The following is a 23096-nucleotide window of genomic DNA, read 5'->3' on the forward strand; positions in this document are numbered from 1 at the left end:
TCAAAACCACAAACAAAAGCATCGATTATATTACGATAAATCGTACCAACGTCACCATGAGACATGAAAGAAAGATTCAAGCTCAAAAAGGCAAATCTAACATGGATGAAAGCAGCACTATAATCTAGAAAACCCACATCATTAAAACTCAACTTCATCTCTTGCCAAACCCACACTACCCAAAACAACCACAAACGGAAGATTTTGAGGGAAAATTGGATTGAAAAAGGACAAAAAAATAATTGATAGAGAACTCAAATATAAGCAAGCTTAGGCTAAGACTTAATCACCACAAAAGGGACTAATAAAATTAGTATGTCATCAATGTGTGATAACAAAAAAAAATCACTTAAATGTCTCGTTCTTTGTCACACGGTTAACGCTCACAGCACAACAATGGTTATACGCTATATGTTTGGTGGATGGAAGATTCCCCTGATTTGCTTAGGGATATCTTGTAATTTGATTATGTATTGACATTTGAGAATAGATCCTTTCGTCGTGCGGGACGGTCTTTTTCTTTAGATCGGATTGAAAATTCCGGCAAGATTTTATTGAGGTCCAATATAAATACTATTCTTAGTTTGTTGTCAATTTATATTTGTATTGCTTTGTTTGTAAATTTTAAAAAAAGTCTCGCTCTTTCTATCTTCTGGATAGTATGTTTGACAAAGTAATCAATCACATAATTGATGCTGACCAAAAAAACAAAAAAAAAAATCATGTCGTTGATGAGCCGCCGCAAGAGAGAGAAAAATGTACAATCCCTTTCTTTTTGTTTCGTTGTTTTTTAAATATAATTTAGGGTAAATTACATGATAGCTCTTCAGGTTTGAGGTCTATTACAACCTCATACAACATCTTTAAAACATTTCACTTTTATAGCTCACGTACTATTTTATTTCAAAATAATACATCCGTTACATTTTTCATCAATAGATCCGTTAAGTGCTGATGTGACTATCAAATGTATGCCATGTGGCAAAATATGTATATAAAAAAAAAAAAAAAAACACACACACACACACGTAGAACCCATCCCTTTCTCTGTTTCAATCGACTGCCATGTGTGCACCAGTACTCTGGCGCCCCCAAATCACACCCTCTCTTTCTCTCTAATCCCTAAACCCAGAAATTGCGCACCAAACTTCATCGTCCCTGATCATCTTCTCCTTAAAAAACACAAACAAAAATCCAGGAAACTCTCTCTATATATCTCTAGATTTCTGACGATGCCGAGGCGAAACCGAGGAGTTATAGCCTAAGACTGGGAGCTGGTGGTCTTCCAGAAGAAGCCCAATAAGGCCAGCGCCCTCTGCGACCCGAAGGCGGTGAACCACGCGATGGGGTTGGGTGCGCTGGTCTAGACCATCAAGAAATTCGACGGGGGCTCGAACAAGAAGGCAGGGACAGTGGTTAGCGTGAAGAAGCTCGAGGAGGTGGGTGAAGGCGAAAGGGGAGGATCTGGTGCGGAGGATCGGGGAGGCGGTGAGGTGGAGTATGAGGTTGAGAGAGGTGATGAGAGGTTGAATCTGGAGATTGTCAAAGAAAGGGGTTGCAGGGAAGGGATGGGGTTCTGCGTGTGTTTTTTTTTTTTTTTAATTTTTAAATTTAGAAGATTAAGGTTTTTTTTTTAAATCAATTTTTTTTTGCCACGTGGCATACATTTGGCAGCCACATCAGCACTTAATGGATCAATGAATGTAAAATGTAACAGATATATTATTTTGAAATAAAATAGTATGTGAGGTATGAAAGTGAAATGTTTTAAAGATGTTGTATGAGTTTGTAATAGACATCAAACCTGAAAGGCTACTATGTAATTTACCTTATAATTTAACTCCTTAAATTCAATTTTTATACATACAAGCCGACATAATTTCTTTACGGACGATACTTGGATGCTGAACAGTCAGCACACTAATATTACTGACCACTAGTGGATCAATGGAATTTAAACGTCTGTTCTTTGAAACCCATCCTAACAATTGCTATCGTAATACCCAAACACCAAACTGTCACCCTATGTCACTAACCAAAGCAGCATCTTCTTCCCCTCACGTCTTCCATGGCAGATCTCACCAACCACTTCATCTCTCCTCCGTCAACCCCACCTCCATTCCCTCGTCCAACCTATCCTCCGTCCTCCACAACAAGTCCGCGACCACGGCTACCTAGTCGACTCCGCCGCCATCGTCTGCAAGATACTTTAGCAATCGCGGAGCAATACTCTTTTGGAACGACGACGTCGATCATCGCGGGAGACCGACCTTAGCATATAACACATGTTATGTCTTTATTGGCCATGTATGTTAGTGAGTAAAATGGTACTGCGTACTCAGTACCCAAGTATTGTCCTTATTTTTTTACTCCCGATCACAATGATCCACGTAAGAAAATTCATTAATTATACTTTATTTTACAAATTTTATATTTTTCGAATACCTAAAATATCCTTATTGCATATTTGATTGACACAATTAATTTTATACAAGTTGTAAAGGAAATTAATAATTTGCCAAAATAAAAAGGAAAAGAAAAAAAAAAAAAGAATTGGAATAGATAAGTTCTCTTTACAGGAATTTGATTCAACGGCTAAAGTTATTATAACTTTTAATTAGATTCTTTGTTTGTAGTCGTTAAATCAAATTTTAAAAATTTAAATTGATTGATTAAGTGGATTTAATAAAAAGGATCCGGCTCGTTATTATAAACCATCTATCTTTTACTCTTTAACATGTCTCGAGAATAAAAAGTTATTTATTTCAATCGATTCATACGTAGTACACGTGCCCATATTACTCCTGTATATCTCTCTGTGTGTGACAGGGCTCTATATAAACTTAAGCCTTCACCCAGTTCGGTAAAAATCACTGTCTCTAGCTGTCTAATGTTTGAGTTGCAATAATGGATTCTCTCCCTTATGCAAACTCTATCACTGCTGGCCTGTTCACAGTATTCATCGTGTTCTATTACTTATCACGAAGATGGAGAGCTGCCAATCACAAGGGAAAATTATCCCCACCAGAAGCCAAGGGTGGATGGCCTATATTTGGTCACCTTCATTTGTTCGGAGGCTCCACACCTCCTCACATAACTTTGGGAGCCATGGCGGACAAGTACGGACCCATTTTCACTATCCGCCTTGGCGTCCATCCGTCGTTGGTGATAAGCAGCAGTGAGATCGCAAAAGAATGCTACACAACCAAAGACTTGAGCGTACTCTCTCGCCCAAAGATGGTGGTTGTAGATCACGTTAGCTACAACTATGCAATGTTTGGGTTCGGACCACCTGGACCCTATTGGCGAGAAATTCGCAAGATCGTTACCTTGGAGTTGCTCTCAGTCCGGAAGGTTGAGCTGCTCAAGCACATTCGAGTGTCGGAAGTGACTACTTTCTTAAAAGAATTGCACGAACTTTGGAGTACAAAGAAAAAGGAGGGCTCGAAAGATGGAGTGGTTGTAGAGCTAAAGCAATGGCTTGGGGACATGACGCTGAACGTTATTCTTACAATGGTGGCCGGAAAGCGGTATTCGGTGGCTGCCGCTGGGGATGAGAAGAAAGAAGCGCGTAGGGTTCAGACTGCATTGAGGGAGTTATTTGATTATCTGGGCATGTTTTTGGTGGGTGATGCGGTTCCTTATCTGCGGTGGTTGGATTGGGGTGGACATGAGAAGGCAATGAAGAAAAGTGCAACGGAAATGCACGCCATTATTGCAGAGTGGGTTGAAGAGCATAAGCAGAGGAGAGCAAAAGGTGATGCAAAAGGAGAACAGGACTTCATAGATGCGTTGCTTTCTGTGCTTGATGGTGCAGACCTTGGCAGTTTTGATGCTGATACGATCACCAAAGCCACAAGTTTGGTACGTATATATAATTCATTAGTTTTGTAGGCAAATAATTAACCATAGAAGGCTGGAGTTAGACACTAAACACATCAAGATTTTATTTTTACCTTTCAATACTTATAAGCTAATTGCATGGTCTATAAAAAGAAAATGAAAACATTAGACAAGAATTTTTTTTTTGAAAACATATGATTTCCAATTTTATATATGACTCATGCGACATATTTGTCTGCTCACCAATGGATGATGGTAGAGAGATTATCTTCTTAGATTGTATATGTAGACTGTATATGTGACGGTTGATGGTTAAATTCTTTCTTTAAATCTTTAAGAATGAAATTCAACTATCAACCGTTACATTATTTGATTTACAAAATGTGATTTAAAAAGATAATCTCTTTAACATTTTCGTCGCCTAAAGAATGTATAAATGTTAATCAAGCAAATACTCCTTGGGCAGAATGTTATTGCAGGAGGTGGCGATACCACCATGGTGACATTGACGTGGGCAATATCGTTATTGCTGAACAACCCTCACGTTATGAAAAAAGCTCTAAACGAACTGGACACCAAAATAGGCAAAAAAAGAGTTGTGAGTGAGGAAGATATAAGCAACTTGGTCTACATCCAAGCTATTGTAAAGGAGACGTTACGTTTGTACCCTGTAGGACCACTATCAGGGCCACGTATATTCACTGAAGATTGCACCATTGCTGGCTACCACATCCGAAAGGGCACCCGGTTGATCCCAAACTTCTGGAAGATCCAAACTGACCTGAAAAATTGGCCTGAGCCATTCGAGTTCAAGCCAGAGAGATTTCTTACCACACACAAGGATGTTGATCTGAAGGGTCAACATTTTCAGTTTATTCCTTTTTCAAGTGGTAGAAGATCATGCCCTGGTTTGGCATTTGGTCTTCAAATGGTGCAATTTACATTGGCTAGTTTTCTGCATGCATTTGAAATCTCAAACCCGTCGAGTGCACCAATTGATATGACAGAGAGTTTTGGAATGACTAACGTTAAGGCAGCTCCACTCAATGTTCTCATCAAACCTCGCTTATCTTCTGAACTCTATGGATAAAAGAAGAAAATATAGAATATCAAGTGTGCGATATGAATAGGAGATTTTTGTTGTTATTAGTTATATGTAATTATATGTCTATATCTGTAATCGTAAAATCAATAAATCAACGGCCAATGTAAGATAAAAAAACCTAGCAATAATGAATGTTTGAGAATGGGCATATTTAGCAATAAAAAGTACCCCCAAAATGCCTCTATTTACATTTTCAATTGGGCTCTCTTTTGGATCTGTTGCCTCCGGATTTTTTGTTTTTCAATTTGTTTGTAAAGAACCCACCCATTCGCCAGCACAAACAGGACAAAATAAAATAGTCCATTTGCGATTATCATCGAAAAGTTAATTTTGATTAGGTTTTTCTTATTATTGATTGAAAAGCTGAGATTTTCATTACATTAACTTGGGTCTAAACTGTTCTGAAGTGCAAAATTTGCATAGCAATGATATGTTTCCTGCTTATATCACTTTGCATATCAGTAATGTGATATCAAGATATTTCTAACATTATTTGTAGGGCAAGAAAGAAATCCAAAAAAACCGAATCTGATCCGAAAAATTTGAGCCCAACTTTTGAGCCCAACTTGAGAAAAATCCAACCTGAAAATCCTGAATTATTCGGTAATCCAAACCGAACAATTTAAAAAAATTCAGTATAAAAATCGGGACCAAAGCACGGTATGTTCGATAATACAAAACTAAACCGATAATATATATATATATATACACACATGTATTTGAAATATATGTGGCCGTTAGATTTGCTTGAAGTTAGATCTCAACCGTTTATAAAAAAAATTAAAACTCTCTCTCAGTCTCTCTTAGAACCTCCCAAACTCTCAATCCCTCTCCTCGACGACTCCGACCCTCTCTGTTTCTTCTCCGGTGACACCACACCGCATATCACACCATACCACACCACACCACATAGTAATTTACACCACACTGCCACACACCTGCAAGTTCATCTTCTCTGGCAACACTGCACCGTCAAATTCATCGCCCAATCCCACCCAATTCATGTTTCCTGATGAGAAACATATGCCTCTGACGAAGCCATTATCTCAGTCATCTCTTGAAATTAGGCAAACACAAGAAAGTCCACCCTCACAAGAATCTGGCTGATTTCCTTCCCTTGTAATTGCTGATTTACTTTCCATGTAATCACTCAATTAGTTTGATTGTATTGATATACTTTCTGTAAATGGGACTGTGTGGTCCACGCTTGTAACTATATATATAAATGAATACCATGACTGATAGAACAGTCAAGAATTCCAGCATAGAACCTTTCTTGCCGTAACACTCCAAACCTCAGTGGTCCATATTTCTTTATGGTACCAGAGCCCTAAAAGGGTTAACACCCAAACAGTCGATCCTATTCTTTTCTTCCGCTAACTATCAATGGCAAATCCTGATAACTCGGCTCTCTCCTCCGCTGCATCTGGTGCATCTCGAACCTCTGACAGTCTGACTCAATCTACCATGGCGGGCTTCACTTCTGCTCTTCCTACCTCCTTCAATATATCTAATCTCTTCAACACACCAATGGATCGCACAAATTTCCTTAGTTGGAAGTCACAATTCGAAGATGTTCTCGAACTTCATGATCTTGGTATTATTGTTAAACTTGAAGATAAACCTGCCAAGAACTTATCTGATGGCTCACTCAATCCTCTCTACGCTAAGGACAAGCTAGTGCTCAGTTGGATCAAGGCCACAGCATCTCCCTTAATAAAGACTCTTCTCATTCCATGTTCGACTGCCTTCGAAGCCTGGATTCTTCTCGAAAAGAGGCTCTCTCCTATCTCTAAGACTCATGTAAGAACTCTCAGGGACCAAATTCGTACCCTCAAAAGGACTCCGGATCAACAAATGTCTGATTATCTTATACATGCCCGGTCACTTTTTGACTCTCTTGCCACCGCTGGAACACCGATGACAGACAACGAACTAATTGAATATATATTAGATGGTCTGGGTCATGAGTATAAAGAGTTCACCACTTCCCTTCATCTTCGTCAAACTCTCACTTTTGATGAATTTTTTGATCTACTCCTTCAAGAGGAACAACTCCAGAAAAGAATGGAAGCACTTTCATTATCAAACGGAGTTGCACTTGCCACAGATCGGGTAGCCCAAAATCATCCACACAACAGGCCTCAAATCAACAACTCCAAGGGACACGGACGCGGACGCGGACGCAGACGTGGTCGTGGTCGTAACTGGAACAATGGGCGTGACAACTTTGACCACCGTGAACATGGAAGAAACTTTAATCACGATCGTGATGGTGGTTGGCGGAACAACCGTAATGGTGGCAATCAATGGGCGCAAAATAATAATGCAAATGGCACCTTGTATTATGGAAACCCACGACCTAATCCAATTCCACCGGATAATCGTCCACCGCTGCTCCCGACACCGTCAAATCCCTCTGCATTTCAGTTTGATGTCCCTTGCCAACAATGTGGAAAGGATGGTCATAATTCTCGTGTTTGCCCTCAAAGAGGCAACTATGCCTACACGGCTGATCACTCTGGTGCTATCTCAGACCCAATTGATTGGTGTTTTGACTCCGGAGCAACCCATCACATGGTTTCTGATCCTCGTGCACTCACCAACGTGCAACCTTATACAGGTACTGATTCTATCATTGTTGGTAACGGGTCTCACCTTTCTATTATGTATATTGGGGATGGAAAACTATGCACACCATCGAGTTCATTGCATCTTAAAGAGGTCTTATGTGTTCCAGCCATTCGGAAAAATCTATTATCTATTCGAAGATTTTGTCATGATAATGATTGTTATTTCATCATGAATGCTTATGGTTTTTGTGTCAAGGACAACAAGACTGGGAAGGTTCTTCTAGTTGGCAGTAGCTTTAATAGTCTCTATCACATCCGTGCAGCCCCAAAAGTGACAGAGAAAATCGTTTTCTATGGAGAAAAGACGACTCAGGACGTTTGGCATACTCGCCTTGGACACCCGTCTTATCATGTATTTCGGATGATTTTGAATAAACACCATTTACCTATCAGTGGTGAGATTGATTCTAATAAAATTTGCCATGTTTGTCCCATGGGAAAATCTTGCAAATTACCTTTCTCTAATCGCACTTCTCGTACACAAAAACCTTTAGAATTATTGCACTTGGATCTTTGGGGACCGGCACCTGTTTTGTCAAACTTTGGATATAGATTTTATCTCTCCATTGTGGACGATCACACCCGTTACGTATGGCTGTATCCATTACTCAAAAAATCCGATGTGCTTGCCACCTTTATTGGGTTTAAAAAGATAATTGAAAATCGACTCAATTTAAATATCAAAATGGTGCAAATGGATGGTGGTGGTGAATTCACAAGTCGGTTATTCATGCAATTTCTTCGTGATAATGGGATTGGGCATCAAATCTCTTGTCCTTATACGCCTCAACAAAATGGCGTTGTCGAAAGAAAACATCGCCACATAGTTGAAAAAGGGTTGTGTTTATTGACTCAATCTCGACTTCCATCAAGTTATTGGGCTAAAGCGTTTTCTACTTCCGTCTATCTTATTAATCGGCTGCCAACCGTGAATCTTGCCAACATATCTCCATATGAGAAACTTTTTCAGCGTCCTCCTGATTATAAGATGCTCAAAGCATTTGGTTGTGCATGTTTCCCACACTTGGTGCCATATAACAAGCACAAACTTATGCCTAAGTCAGTAAAATGTGTGTTCATTGGTTATGATTTACATTACAAGGGTTATCGATGTTTAGATCCCATCACAGGTCGTGTTTATATTTCACGAAATGTAACCTTTGATGAACTCACATTCCCTTTTTCTGAGCTTACATCCAGGAACACGGAAGATGCTCCATTCTCCTTGTCGACACCAGCCCCAGTCCTCATTGAGCCAATTGCTCCTCTTTCAAGTCTGGTGCACACTCCTCATATGGCAGAACCTAATATGCCAACAACTCCTAATATGGCAGCACCTCCAACTACGGCAACATCTCCTCAAATGGTAACTCCTCTTGACACGGCAACAACTCCCAATATGGCAGCAACTTCCCATGTTACAGCAGCCATTTCACCACCATCATCGCCTATTTCAGCAACATCCACAGCACCACCAGCTTCTCCTGATCACTCTCCAGGTCATAACAAATTTTGCAGCATTAATTCACTTATTTATAGCACTTCTCCACATCCATTGCCTCATGCCTTAGCTGCCATTTTGAATGATCCACTTTCTCATGAACCTTCAAGTTATTCTCAGGTAGCCAAGCACACACATTGGCAACATGCTATGCAAGTTGAATATGACGCTCTCATGCACAATCATACTTGGTCCCTCGTGCCCTATTCACCATCTATGAATGTCATTGGGTGTAAGTGGGTCTTCAAAGTGAAAAAGAAAGCGGATGGTTCTATCGAAAGGCATAAAGCACGGTTAGTTGCCAAGGGGTTTAATCAACAAGAAGGTTTGGACTACGACGAAACATTTAGTCCCGTTGTCAAATCTGCAACTATTCGCACAATACTCTCTTTAGCCGTCTCATTTGGTTGGACACTCCAACAGTTGGATGTTCGCAATGCTTTTCTCAATGGCATACTACATGAGGAAGTCTATATGAAGCAACCACCCGGGTTTGTTGATCCTAGTTGTCCCAAATATGTGTGCAAACTCCATAAAGCTCTTTATGGCCTTAAACAAGCCCCTCGTGCTTGGTTTCAGCGACTCACTTCATTTTTACTCACCCAGGGATTTTTCCATAGTCACTCTGATGCCTCATTATTTATTCGTCATGGTTCCCAATCCTCTATTTTTGTGCTTATTTATGTTGATGATATCATTATCACAGGCCATAATGCCATGGAAATCTCTTCCTTTATTGATGTGTTGTGCTCCAAGTTCGATAGTCGCCGGATGGGTGATCTTAGTTTCTTCCTTGGACTAGAGATTAATCGTACCTCTACTACGATTTCTCTTTGTCAAACGCGATATGCACTTGATCTTTTCAAGAAGTTCCATATGGTGTCATGCAAACCAAGTCCCACACCCTTGAGTTCCTCTACGCGACTATCTTCCTTAGATGGTGACCCTTTAACTGATCCGTCTACTTATCGGAGCATTGTTGGTGGCTTGCAATATCTTACACTTTCTCGACCTGAAATAGCTTATGCAGTCAACCAAGTGTGTCAATTTATGCATGCTCCACGAACGACACATCTACAAAGTGCAAAACGTATTCTCCGCTATGTTAAAGGTACTCTTTCTCATGGTCTTCTTTTTCACAAGGCACCTCATTTCAACCTTTATGGTTTCTCGGATTCCGATTGGGCTGGGAGTGTTGATGATCGTCGCTCTACCACTAGTGCGTGTATCTTTCTTGGACCTAATCTTCTTACATGGACTGCCAAAAAGCAATCTACTGTCTCAAGATCTAGCACGGAAGCTGAATATCGTGCCCTTGCTACTACGGCAACTGAAATTCGTTGGTTCTGCTACTTATTTCGTGAACTTGGCATCGCCTTGTGTGTACCTCCTTGCATTTTTGTTGACAACATGTCTGCTCTTCATATTGCTACGAACCCTATCTTTCACACAAGGACTAGACACATAGAAATTGACTATCACTTTGTTAGGGAGCTGCTCAACTTTGGTGTCCTCCGCACTCGCTATGTCCCATCTGCCCATCAGCTTGCCGATATCTTTACTAAGGGACTCACTCGTGAACGCTTTCATTCTTTAGTTCCCAAGCTCAAACTCCACTACGTTTCGTCTCGCTTGGGGGGGGTGATGAGAAACATATGCCTCTGACGAAGCCATTATCTCAGTCATCTCCTGAAATTAGGCAAACACAAGAAAGTCCACCCTCACAAGAATCTGGCTGATTTCCTTCCCTTGTAATTGCTGATTTACTTTCCATGTAATCACTCAATTAGTTTGATTGTATCGATATACTTTCTGTAAATGGGACTGTGTGGTCCACGCTTGTAACTATATATATAAATGAATACCATGACTGATAGAACAGTCAAGAATTCCAGCATAGAACCTTTCTTGCCGTAACACTCCAAACCTCAGTGGTCCATATTTCTTTATGTTTCACCTCTGCGCTTGCACAAATCTCTCTCCCTCTCGACCCTCCACCACCCATTCCAATATTAGGTAGTCGATGACCACCTCTCTCTCTTAGTCCGCCCACAACTCTACGAAAAATCCTTTTCTTTCAGCCGTCGACGCAAAGCTCTGTCAATTCTCAACCAATTATCTATATCTATGTGCAACTCCCTTACAAATTATTTTTAGTGTTGTTGGTTTTCTTGGGTTTCCCCAGCCATGTAGAAGCTCAAGAAAGAGAGTCCTAGCAGACTCAAGCCTTGCTAGCATTTACTCCCTACAGGTCCATATGCTTATGCTTTTTCCATGTGTTCATCCAGATGCATTGCTTATTCCAAACAGACTTATAAAGGAAGAGGGGATGCAAGAACCAATGGAACAGTAAACCAACTACTGCGGATTGGCTCCAGAGAGGAAGTACGTAGCAGAACACAGATTATCCAAGAGGGTTCGAGTCAGATTGTTGCTTACGGGAGAGGAGGTAAGAGCTCATAACTAATGGGAGATTTCTCCATGGCATTGGCTTTTGCACTCGAAAATGGAGGAAAGCTCGGGAGGACGGATGCATCTAGCACAAGTTCAATGCTTTAAATGAAGTTTATAAAATTAACGATTTAAGTTTTTATGATGAAAATACATTATTCAAAAAAGGTGAAATATGTTCATTACCCTGAGTGAATAATGCATGTATGGAAGGATTCTACTATAAAAATAGGCGTGGGCATAGAAACCATAGAACCGTGAAACCGAATCGAACCGCGCCAAAATGGACCGTAAAATACTGTGTTGATAAAAAAAGTCAACTTAGGTTCAAGAACCGAACCAAACCGTTCATACTAGTTTCGGTTTTGGTTTTCATCTTGAAAGAATCGGGCAAACTGAAACGAACGGCGATTATAAATAATTAATTAAAATTTATTAGTGGTATACAAGCGTCATTAGATAAGTGGTCAAAGCCAAATTGGTTTCACCTAGTGCGACTGCACTTAATCATTTCTCAATTAGGTTTTGTGTTTTTTCTTTCGATCGAATCGTCATTCCTTAGTGCCTCACTCCCTTGATCCTCCTCCTCCTCCAGTCCTTCCTCTCATGATGTTGGAATCAATTGTAGTAATGCATGGCATTCAAGGCCAGGTAATTTATTCCCTTCTGTGTTTTTTATATGGCATTTGACTTGGTCTTGTACGTTGTGCTCTCAAAAATTGAATCATGCCATCATGACGTATTTTTAACCAGTTACCACTTTTTGGTTCTTGGTCTTCTTACAAAGTCGGTCTCGTATTCGTTATTTGGGCTGCAAGTAATAAATGCCCCAGTCTCCTTTGGATCCCAATTTTAATATCATCTCCACGCTTCATTAGCCCATACTGCTCCCAAAAGAATATTCGTCGTTAAAAGGATAAACTCTAGACTAATAATACAATAACTGTAACGATTCAATTATTGAATCAATTGATATCCTTAATGATTTTTAGGCGAAATTAAAATCGTGTTTCAAAGTTTTGACCTTGAGTAAGGACATATTGGTCACTACATTTTGGAAAAGGATTCTCGTCGGATCCTTTTTTTGGGGATCTGAGGGATCCCGTGATCATGATTGTTCATCGTATATCGTGTGGTTATAAATCATTTTAGATTTTAAATTTTAAATTAAATATAAATAGTATCTAACGAAAAATGACCGCACAATATGAACAATCATGATCACATAATTCTCCAACTCTCCAAAAAAAGAATCCAACGAGGATCATTTTCCCTAGTGTTTTCGTTATTGATATGCATTAAAGATAACTTGTCCTCCTTCATAGTAATGTGGTACGAAACGGTCGACGAGCGGGCGAGGGGTGGCTGTCGAGATGATGGGATGATTGATTTTTTGTGAGTTTATTTGTATTTCTTTCATTTTTATTATTATATAAAGAAAAGGGTAAATTACATTTTACATCCTTAAGTTTTAGTGGGATTACAACCTCGTACAACATCTTTAAAACATTTCAATCTCATACATCTACTTATCATTTCTTTCAATTTCATACGTTCATTAAAAAATCTATTAAGTTAGCCGTTAAGTGATGACGTGACAAACATAGAGTCCTTGAAAAGAAGACAAAAGGAAAAGAAAAAAAAAAGAATAAAGCTTTAGTTAACTAATAGCCACATGATCCCATTAAAAGATAGGCTTTTTAGTCAAAATAGTTTTTGAGATTTGCATAACACATCACTTTGGTCCTTAAGATTTGAAATCAATAGAAGTGATCTTTGAGATTGTCCACTATCAATCATTTTGGTCATTCCCTGCAAAATTATGCTAAATAAGGATCAAAACGACAAATATACTTTCAATTTAATAAACAAAGGGCAAACATGATTTGACAAAATTAAGGGTATTTTGGTCATTCTATTCTTATTTAATGGACATTTTTCAAGGAATGACCAAAATGATTGATGATGGACAAACCAATTCAATTGATATCAAATATCATGAACCAAGGTGAGGAGTTATTAAATCTCAATAACTATTTTGGATAAAAAGCCTAAAAGATATCTATTGGCTGAGCATGTGATCCCTATTTTTTACCTTCACCCGAAGAACCTAAATATTATAGGATTTAATTTAATTTAAGTCCAATTTTGAGAGTCAATATTAAGAATAGTCCATTTTTCGTGATCTTTGACATAAGTTCATCCCACGTCATTTTTATTATCTTTTAAATTATTAATCTTTATTTCAATTTTGCCCTCATATTTTAAAAGGAAAACTAATGAAAAGAGTTTGAGAACTTTGAGTTTTAACGATAAAGACAAAATTCCCTATTTTAAATTATCTCTATTCCTTTTTTCAAGGATTTTTATTTCTCCTTTTAAATATCCATTGCTAGTTTGAATTTCTTTTTTTTTAATTAAAAAAAGATGGGGCATCCGTCCATTTGTAACCGGAGTAAGATTCTCTCCCATCCTAATCTCTTTCCACTTCCATCCCTTCCTATTTAAACGGTTGCAATTACGCCACGTCTATATCTTGTTTTGAATTTTTCTTGGCAACTAGAAGTTCAATCACATCACAACTCGTCTCATGAGAGACTATGTGTACAAAATTGCCAGCAAAACTAGTAAAGGAACACTATTTACATACAAGCAACAACAACTTAAAAAAGGAACTGCAAAAGAAACAACTAGTGACGATTACAAGAATGACTCTGCACTCAAAGCTACCAACAAAGTCATCAATTGCATTACGATAAATTGTACCAACACCATCATGAGACATGAAATAAAGACTCAAGCTCAAAAAGACAAATCTAACATGGACAAAGCCGACCTATAATCTAGAAAACCCACATCATAAAAATTCAACTTCATCTCTTGCCAAACCCACACGGAAAGGCATCCTCTCTAGATCCATTCCATCAAATCCACCAAATCAATTAATCCGAGCCCTTGAAATTTGATCAAATAGCTACAAACATGGGTCCCTTTAAAAGTTATAATAACTTTAGCTGTTGGATCAAATTTCAAAGGTCCAAATTAGGTGATTGGATGAATTTGGTGGAAGGGATCCGGAGAGGATCCCTTTTCAACCCACACTACCTAAAACAACCATAGATGGGAGATTTTGAGAGAACGATTTAATTGAAAAAGGACAAAAAAATAATTGATTGAGAACTCAAATATAAGCAAGCTTAGGCACAGACTTAATCACCCCAAAAGGGACTAAAAGAATTAGTATGTCATTAATGTGTGATAAAAAAAAAATCACTTGGCGGCTTAGGCACAACAGTTTACTTTTTTAAGGACAAAAAAGACTTACAGAGGCACTTCAGTCTCTCCTTAACCAGTATTGTGTAAATTACACGCGTCACTAATTTAATCCAAAATGTACGCGAATAAAATATGAGTTTAAAATTTATTTTCAATCAGTGAGTCATCCCGTCGCGGTTATAAAATGACCGTTATTCAATGTATAAAAATCATAAGTGCTAGACCAATTCTAGTGTAGAGGTTTTTTTGTAAGATTATTTTCGTGGGGGCAATGATATTAAAATTATGCACAGATCACACAGAAGACAATCCTATCTTTACGTACAAGTTACATCGAACGGATAAGTAACGGGTCCAAACCATCGTTGAGGAAAATGTGGGACTGCGCGATTTAACTATTTGATCGTTCTTTAGTAAATTGTGTATAGACAAGAAAATATTATGGGATCAGTTTAAATAATAAGTCTAAAGCCATGTAGAAAGTTGTCGAAGAAATATCACACTTTTCACGAATCAGCTTGATGCTCCTTAATTGAACATTTGACTAATGAGTTTATAATATTAAAAATAGCAAATTATAATATCAGACAACGTGGCATATGTGGGTTCATATGTTAATTATTTGGAGTAAAGATTCTTTTCGGATCTAAAAAAATTAAATATTAAAAATAGCAAATTATAATATCAGACAACGTAGCATATGCGGGTTCATATGTTAATTATTTGGAGTATAGATTCTTTTCGGATCTAAAAAAACTAAGCCTAAGAATCAGTTTAAATAATAAGTCTAAAGCCATGTAGAAAGTTGTCGAAGAAATATCACACTTTTCACGAATCAGCTTGATGCTCCTTAATTGAACATTTGACTAATGAGTTTATAATATTAAAAATAGCAAATTATAATATCAGACAACGTGGCATATGCGGGTTCATATGTTAATTATTTGGAGTAAAGATTCTTTTCGGATCTAAAAAAATTAAATATTAAAAATAGCAAATTATAATATCAGACAACGTGGCATATGCGGGTTCATATGTTAATTATTTGGAGTACAGATTCTTTTCGGATCTAAAAAAACTAAGCCTAAGGATCAAATGATCTGGATCGTTGAAATTTGATATAACGGCTATAATTATTATAACTTTTAGAAGGATCCCTTATTTGTAGCCGTTGAATCAAATTTCAACGGTTTGAATTATTTAATACCTAGACTAAATTTTTTTAAAGGAAAACTAATGAAAAATGCTCGAAAACTTTGAGTTTTATAGATAAGGATAAAATAAATGGCAAAGTCAATAGTAGCAGGTTTTACTTCTAAGTGTAAAAATGTGGTTTTTCGTTAAAGTGAACAGTACCATAGGTTTTTCGTTAAAACTCTTTTTTTTTTTTTAAATCTAGGGAGAATTTGTACTCAATTATTTGAGGGTTCTTTCAGGGCTATCCAACAAACGTGAAAATTGAAACAAAAGTGTTATATTAAGTTGCAGTGTATCAAGCTAATGACGGTGTGTGTGAGTGTGACCCACAAGACTCGTGTGGCACCAAGACTATGGAGAAAAGGAATGTTTTTGGGGCAAAACGATAATGCTTTGATTAGCTTTTTTTTTTTTTAAATTACAAACTTCAAATAGAGTATCCTAGATCAAATTCGAGTGATCCTTAAGCAAACAGTTCCAAAACAAAAAATAAGGCCAACTTTACCAATCTAATAACTACCATATCGGCGGATCTTCGAGTGTGACTAGCATGATAACACATTTAGCACTCCAAAGCCAAAAGTACTTTAATCTCGACAACTAAAAATTCAATCACTTTAAATCCGCCTCATGAGAAACTCTACACACAAAATTGCCAGCAAAACCAATAAAGAGCACTGTTTACATATACAGGCAACGCCAACTTCAAAGAGGAACTACAAAAGAAACAAATAGTGACTGTTACAATAAGAACTCTGTACACAAAACTACCAACGAAGCTATCAGTTGCATCACGGTAAACCCTATCAATGCCACCATGAGACACAAAAAGACACAAGCTCAAAAAGGCAAATTTAACATGGACGAAAGCCGCACTATACCTAGACAACCCACACCATAAAATTTCAGCTCCATCTCTTGCCACACCCCCACACTATCCAAACAACTAGAGAGGGAAGATTTTGGGAGAAAAAATGGATTGAAAAAGGACAAAAATTAAGTGACAGAGAACTCAAATCTAAGCAAGTTTAGACACAAACTGTGAAATCCCGTTTCCGGAATTTCAATATTTTGTACGTATCTTGTAGTTTAAATTTGTATTTCGTGATTACGATATCTTTATTAGTACATTTTAGGAATATTAATTGATTGGTTATCGAGTATGAAGTTTTATAATCAATCTTTAGCATTCGTCGACCTTTTGAAGTTACAACTAGTGTTTTCAAATAGATCTCGAAATCACGAACGCATAGGTGAAAACCGTTTACGAGTCCGAATTATAACGTTATAGTTACGAACGTTTGAAGTTGTGATACTATAGATTTTAGGAATTATTTGTATCCCACTTTGTGGGTAAGAGGCCCAGACCGATATTTGGGTTAAAGGACCAATTAGTTAGAAGAGGGAAGAGACCAATCAGATTTTAGAAAAGGTTAGGCAGCAGCCAATCAACAAGGGAAGAAAATAAAAGAAAAGAGGGATTTTCCCCTTCCATTTCTGTTGACCGTACACCCACGACAACACCTTCGACCTGGTTCTAATTCTGGCCATTTCCACCATATTTTCAGGTGATCTTCAACCATCCCACACCTGCCACCTCTTCCATTACCTCCCATCTACCATCTCCACCCAATTTCGAAGGAATTTTAAGCCCAAAAACCATATAAACCGTGCGGGTGCCGGGAGGTTTTTCACTGCGATTCCGTTGTTCCAGCGAGTTTCACCACTCACCACCACCCTTAATCAATTTCCCTTGGACCTAGGAGCAAGACCCAATCAATTGTAGGGGCATTGGAACACCGAGGAAGTCGCATCGAAGAACACCCACCTTAGGGTTTCCGAGGGGTGCGAGCCAATTTGGAGCTTTCCTGGCCAAATTGGACTTAGCCACAGGCAGTGATAGAGTGTGACACCTTGACTCTCATGTTAGGGTGTATTAACACGGACTCCAGGTGAGTGACTTTAATATATGTGATATTGTTATTACCCTGAAAACTCCCATGCTAGTATACTTTGTGTATACAACATGAATTTCTAAAGTTATGTTTTATGCTAAATAATTGTTTTTATAAAGTTTACCATCGATCAATTTTATGAATTGTTATGTGACTTGCTTATTGAAATGTATGTTAAATTGAGGGCTAGTAGGAGACCATGACCCTACTTGGTTAATCCGCGATAGGGGGTTACTAATGGTCCTGCTTGGTTAATCCGCGATAGGGAACCATATTTTCTAAGGATCGTGCTTGGTTAATTCGCGATAGGCGATCCTTGTATCTTTAGTATGGCCATACACACACTTAGGGATGATCATGCTTGGTTAATCTGAGATAGGTGATCATTGACTAACAGATGCGTATGAGTGACTCTGATTGGTTAATCCGCGATAGAAGGTCACTGCCTACTTGGTTACTACAGGGGTGGTTCTGCTTGGTTAATCCACAATAGGGGGCTACTTCTTGTTTGGTTACTTATGTAGGCTTCGGCCGAACTGTGTCACTCTAGCTCTAGTTTTTAGTGTTTTCATAAACTATAGTTTCGAGAACCTTGAGTTTTGACTTAGAAAAGCCGTTGGATGTCTGGGTGACTCCTTCAAAGATATCAAAGGTTTGGTACTGATTTCTTATGAATGTTTTATATTCGAGGTTTATAAACTGTGATTGATGGTTGGTTTTATTATTATTATCACATGCATTGTATTATTGTCACTCACACGAGTTTCGCAGCTTATCCGGGTTGTTGTTTGCTCGGTGCACGATTCCAATGGTGTAGGCATTGATCTTACAGGTGACAGGTCTGAGTAGCTTCTGAGATGTATGTGGATGGGGTAGCAGTGCAGTTATCAGAGACTTGGAGTGTTAGGTTACCTCTATATGCTCTCTTGTACTTTATCTTTTGGGACTTTCTTTTGAGCACCTCGAACTTGTTCTTAGTCTAGCGAGGGTTGTACTTCTTTTTGGGATGTACATATTTGTAAATATCTTGTGGAGAACTTAGTCACCTCCATATTATTTTGGTTTATTAGTTAAAGTATTTCCTTCCGTAATTTATGCCGTATTTGACGAACGTTATTTCCCTTTGTCACGTGTCGACTCTCGATGTATGTTGGGATCCGGGCGTCACACAAACTTAATCACCACAAAAGGGACTAAAATGATTAGTATGTCATCAATGTGTGATAAAAATTACTTGGTAGCTTCACCACAACAGTCTACCTTTTGAGGATCGATAAGACTCACAGAGGCATTTCAACCTCTCATTGACCATTATCGTGTGATACACATGCGTTAAGAATCTAATCCAAAACAAACTGTGTATGATATATGAGTATGAAATTCGTTTTCAATCAGTAGGTCATCCCTTAGCGTGGGGGCAATGATATTTTTTTCAGTAGGTCATCCCATACTGGAATTGTCCCCAATGTGTAAAAATCACGAGCGCTAGACCAATTCCAGCGTATAGTTGTTTATTTGTAAGGTTATTTTCGTGGGGGCAATGATATTAAAATTATGCACACATCACACAGAAGACAATCCCATCTTACTTGCATGTTGCAACGAACAGATAAGTAAAGGGTCCAAACCGGCATGTCATAAAATAATAAATCTTCAAAATAATCAAAATTCGTTAAACGTCTAACAAAACGGGGGATTGAGGAGTTTTAATATTTTGTCTTTTTTAAGAGTTATGAAAAGGAAAGGGTATTTTTAAGGGAAGAGGATCCTCTCCTGAATTCAGGATGGAAATCCTCCTGATCTGATAGGATCATCTGGACCGTTCAAATTTAATCAAACGTTTGTAATTATTATAACTTTTAAAGGACCCTCCTATTTAGAACCATTGGATTAAATTTGAATGGTCTGGATGACCTGATCAAGAGGATCCCCATCCTGAGCTCAGGAGGATCCTCTTCCATTTTTAAATTTACACGTATTAATTATGATTCAAAAATAAAATTAAATATATGAGGGTCGATTTGGTTAACCGCACCCTAAAAATTTTGAGAATCGATTGCCAAACCGATTAAGATCGGTACGATTTGGTTTAACCATAGAAAATAAAAAATAAAAAAAAACCAAACCAAGCTTCGGGTGGGATTCAAGCAGTTTAGTCGGTTTTTTTTTAAATGCCCAGCCGTATGTTCTACGTAGAACCCAACGTAATTTTTTATCTAAATAATTAAGATCCCCGTAAGCAAATTCATCAATTATACTTTACTTTACAGATTTTACATTTTTCGAATTCTTAAAATATTCCTATTGCATGTTTGATGTACACAATTAATTCTATATGGGTTCTTAGGTTTGATGCTCGCTAAAGGTAAATTTGAACCCCATTATTACTAACCCATTGTGAGACTTAGTCCACTCTCCACCCTTTTAATGTAGATAATATCATTTGTTAAAAAAAAAAAACAATATATCTTTTACCTTTTAGTTAGTCATAATTTTTTCATTTCTCCCCTCAACTCGGGGATAAAGAGTTATGTATTTCAATACAACCATACGTAATAATCAAGCCCTTACTTCTATATATACGTGTGTGTATGACAAGGTGATAAATCAACTTAAGCCTTTACCCAGTTCAGCAAAAATCATTTTGCCTCAAGCTTCTAATGACAGTTGCAAAAATGGATTCTCTGCCTTATGCAAACTCTATCACTGCTGGCCTGTTCACAGTAATCATCGTGTTCTATTACTTATCTCGAAGATGGAGAGCTGCCAATCACGAGGGCAAATTATCACCACCAGAAGCCAAGGGTGGATGGCCTATATTTGGTCACCTTCATTTGTTCGGAGGCCCCACACCTCCTCACATAACTTTGGGAGCCATGGCGGACAAGTACGGACCCATTTTCACTATCCGCCTTGGCGTCCAACCGTCGTTGGTGATAAGCAGCAGTGAGATCGCAAAAGAATGCTACACAACCAATGACTTGAGCATACTGGGTCGCCCAAAGATGGTGGTTGCAGATCACGTTACCTACAACTATGCCATGTTTGCGTTCGGACCACCTGGACCCTATTGGCGACAAATTCGCAAGATCGTTACCTTGGAGTTGCTCTCAGTCCGGAAGGTTGAGCTGCTCAAGCACATTCGAGTGTCGGAAGTGGCTACTTTCTTAAAAGAATTGCACGAACATTGGAGTACAAAGAAAAAGGAGGGCTCGAAAGATGGAGTGGTTGTAGAGCTAAAGCAATGGTTTGGGGACATGATGCTGAACGTTATTCTTACAATGGTGGCTGGAAAGCGGTTTTCGGTGGCTGCCACTGGGGATGAGAAGAAAGAAGCGCGTAGGGTTCAGACTGCATTGAGGGAGTTCTTTGATTATCTGGGCATGTTTTTGGTGGGTGATGCGGTTCCTTATCTGCGGTGGTTGGATTGGGGTGGACATGAGAAGGCAATGAAGAAAAGTGCAACGGAAATGCACGCCATTATTGCAGAGTGGCTTGAAGAGCATAAGCAGAGGAGAGCAAAAGGTGTTGCAAAAGGAGAAAAGGACTTCATAGATTCGTTGCTTTCTGTGCTTGATGGTGCGGACCTTGGCAGTTTCGATGCTGATACGATCACCAAAGCCACAAGCGTGGTACGTATATATAATTCATTAATTTTTGCAGGCAAATATTTAACCATAAAAGGCTGGAGTTAGACACTATACACATAAAGATTTTATTTTTACTTTTCAATACTTATAAGCTAATTGCATGGTCTATAAAAAGAAAATGAAAACATTAGACGATAATATTTTTTTTTTTGAAAGCAAATTATGTCCAATTTTATACATGACTCATGTGACATATTTGTCGGCTCACCAATGGGTAATGGTAAAAAGATTATCTTCTTAGACTGTATCTGTAGATCACATGATGTGGTGATGGTTAGATTCTTTCTTTAAATCCTTAATAATGAAATCCAACCATCAATTGTCATATTCTTTGATTTACAAGATGTGATTTAAAAATATAATCACTTTAACATTTTTGTCGCCTAAAGAATGTATAAATGTTAATCAAGCAAATATTCCTTGGGCAGAATATTATTGCAGGAGGTGGCGACACCACCATGGTGCCATTGACGTGGGCAATATCATTATTGGTGAACAACCCTCAAGTTTTGAAAAAAGCTGTAAACGAACTGGACACCAAAATAGGCAAACAAAGAGTTGTGAGTGAGGAAGATATAAGCAACTTGGTCTACATCCAAGCTATTGTAAAGGAGACGTTACGTTTGTACCCAGTAGGACCATTATCAGGGCCGCGTTTATTCACCGAAGATTGCACCATTGCTGGCTACCATATCCCAAAGGGCACCCGGTTGATCCCGAACTTCTGGAAGATCCAAACTGACCCGAAAAATTGGCCTGAGCCATTCGAGTTCAAGCCAGAGAGATTTCTTACCACACACAAGGATGTTGATCTGAAGGGTCGGCATTTTCAGTTTCTTCCTTTTTCAAGTGGTAGAAGATCATGTCCTGGTTTGGCATTTGGTCTTCAACTGGTGCAATTTACATTGGCTAGTTTTCTGCATGCGTTTGAAATCTCAAACCCGTCGAGTGCACCAATTGATATGACAGAGAGTTTTGGAATAACCAACGTTAAGGCAACTCCACTTAATGTTCTCATCAAACCTCGCTTATCTTCTGAACTTTATGGATAAAAGAAGAAAATACAGAATATTATGTGTACGATATGAATAAGAGATTTTCGTTGTTATTAGTTATGTATAATTATGTGTCCATCTTTGTAATCGTAAAATCAATAAATCAAGGCTTTTTATGTTAGCACCCCACAAAATGTTGAATACACTCCACATTAAAATTTAATATTAATGACTTATTTACTCTGCTATGTAATGACAATTTTGACTTTATTAGGTTTAAAAAATAATAAAAAATTTATAAATACACCCCAAATTACTTTTAACGTATTATTTATCTATTTCAACTATCAAAACTCATCTCATTCTCCATTGTTGAATAAAACCCTAAACAATGAAACTACAAACATGTTGATTGAGAAAAATAATTTTTGACGAATGGAACACAAAATCGGTGTTTCGAAAGCTTTGAAATCATTATTATTGTTATTGA

The 23096-nt window shown here is 38.1% G+C and overlaps 2 protein-coding genes and 1 long non-coding RNA gene across 4 annotated transcripts in view; 2 read left to right on the forward strand and 1 right to left on the reverse strand.

Annotated features, from left to right (window-relative positions):
• Positions 1-2849: 2849 nt before the first annotated feature.
• On the forward strand, positions 2850-5145 carry LOC126601606 (cytochrome P450 82A3-like). The gene is made up of 2 exons (XM_050268331.1): positions 2850-3864; positions 4310-5145. Exons 1-2 carry the CDS (start codon positions 2908-2910, stop codon positions 4931-4933), a joined length of 1581 nt encoding a protein of 526 aa, XP_050124288.1. The 5' UTR covers positions 2850-2907; the 3' UTR covers positions 4934-5145.
• The window catches only part of LOC126601615 (uncharacterized), a 39157-nt gene continuing 19354 nt past the window's right edge, over positions 3294-23096 (reverse strand). Inside the window, exons 1-2 of one of the 2 annotated variants that reach the window (XR_007615773.1) lie at positions 21219-21329; positions 3294-3495 (exon numbers count right to left, since the gene is read on the reverse strand). This is a non-coding gene — a long non-coding RNA (uncharacterized LOC126601615). Of the gene's footprint in view, positions 3496-21218; positions 21330-23096 lie in introns of those variants that run through there. The other variant, XR_007615774.1, reaches the window with a different exon arrangement.
• Positions 20572-22787, forward strand: LOC126601604 (cytochrome P450 82A4-like). The gene is made up of 2 exons (XM_050268329.1): positions 20572-21593; positions 22040-22787. The coding sequence occupies exons 1-2, from the start codon at positions 20622-20624 to the stop codon at positions 22661-22663; spliced, it is 1596 nt and encodes a 531-aa protein (XP_050124286.1). The 5' UTR covers positions 20572-20621; the 3' UTR covers positions 22664-22787.

This window comes from Malus sylvestris, chromosome 15 (assembly GCF_916048215.2).
Source record: "Malus sylvestris chromosome 15, drMalSylv7.2, whole genome shotgun sequence".
NCBI classification, from domain to species: domain Eukaryota; kingdom Viridiplantae; phylum Streptophyta; class Magnoliopsida; order Rosales; family Rosaceae; genus Malus; species Malus sylvestris.

Bases quoted from the DNA above. Each gene is read 5' to 3' on its own strand.
- LOC126601606 (XM_050268331.1), top strand. From the start codon at position 2,908: ATGGATTCTCTCCCTTATGCAAACTCTATCACTGCTGGCCTGTTCACA. The intron at 3,865-4,309 runs GTACGTATATAT...CTCCTTGGGCAG, and splicing joins TCACCAAAGCCACAAGTTTG to AATGTTATTGCAGGAGGTGG.
- LOC126601604 (XM_050268329.1), top strand. From the start codon at position 20,622: ATGACAGTTGCAAAAATGGATTCTCTGCCTTATGCAAACTCTATCACT. The intron at 21,594-22,039 runs GTACGTATATAT...TTCCTTGGGCAG, and splicing joins TCACCAAAGCCACAAGCGTG to AATATTATTGCAGGAGGTGG.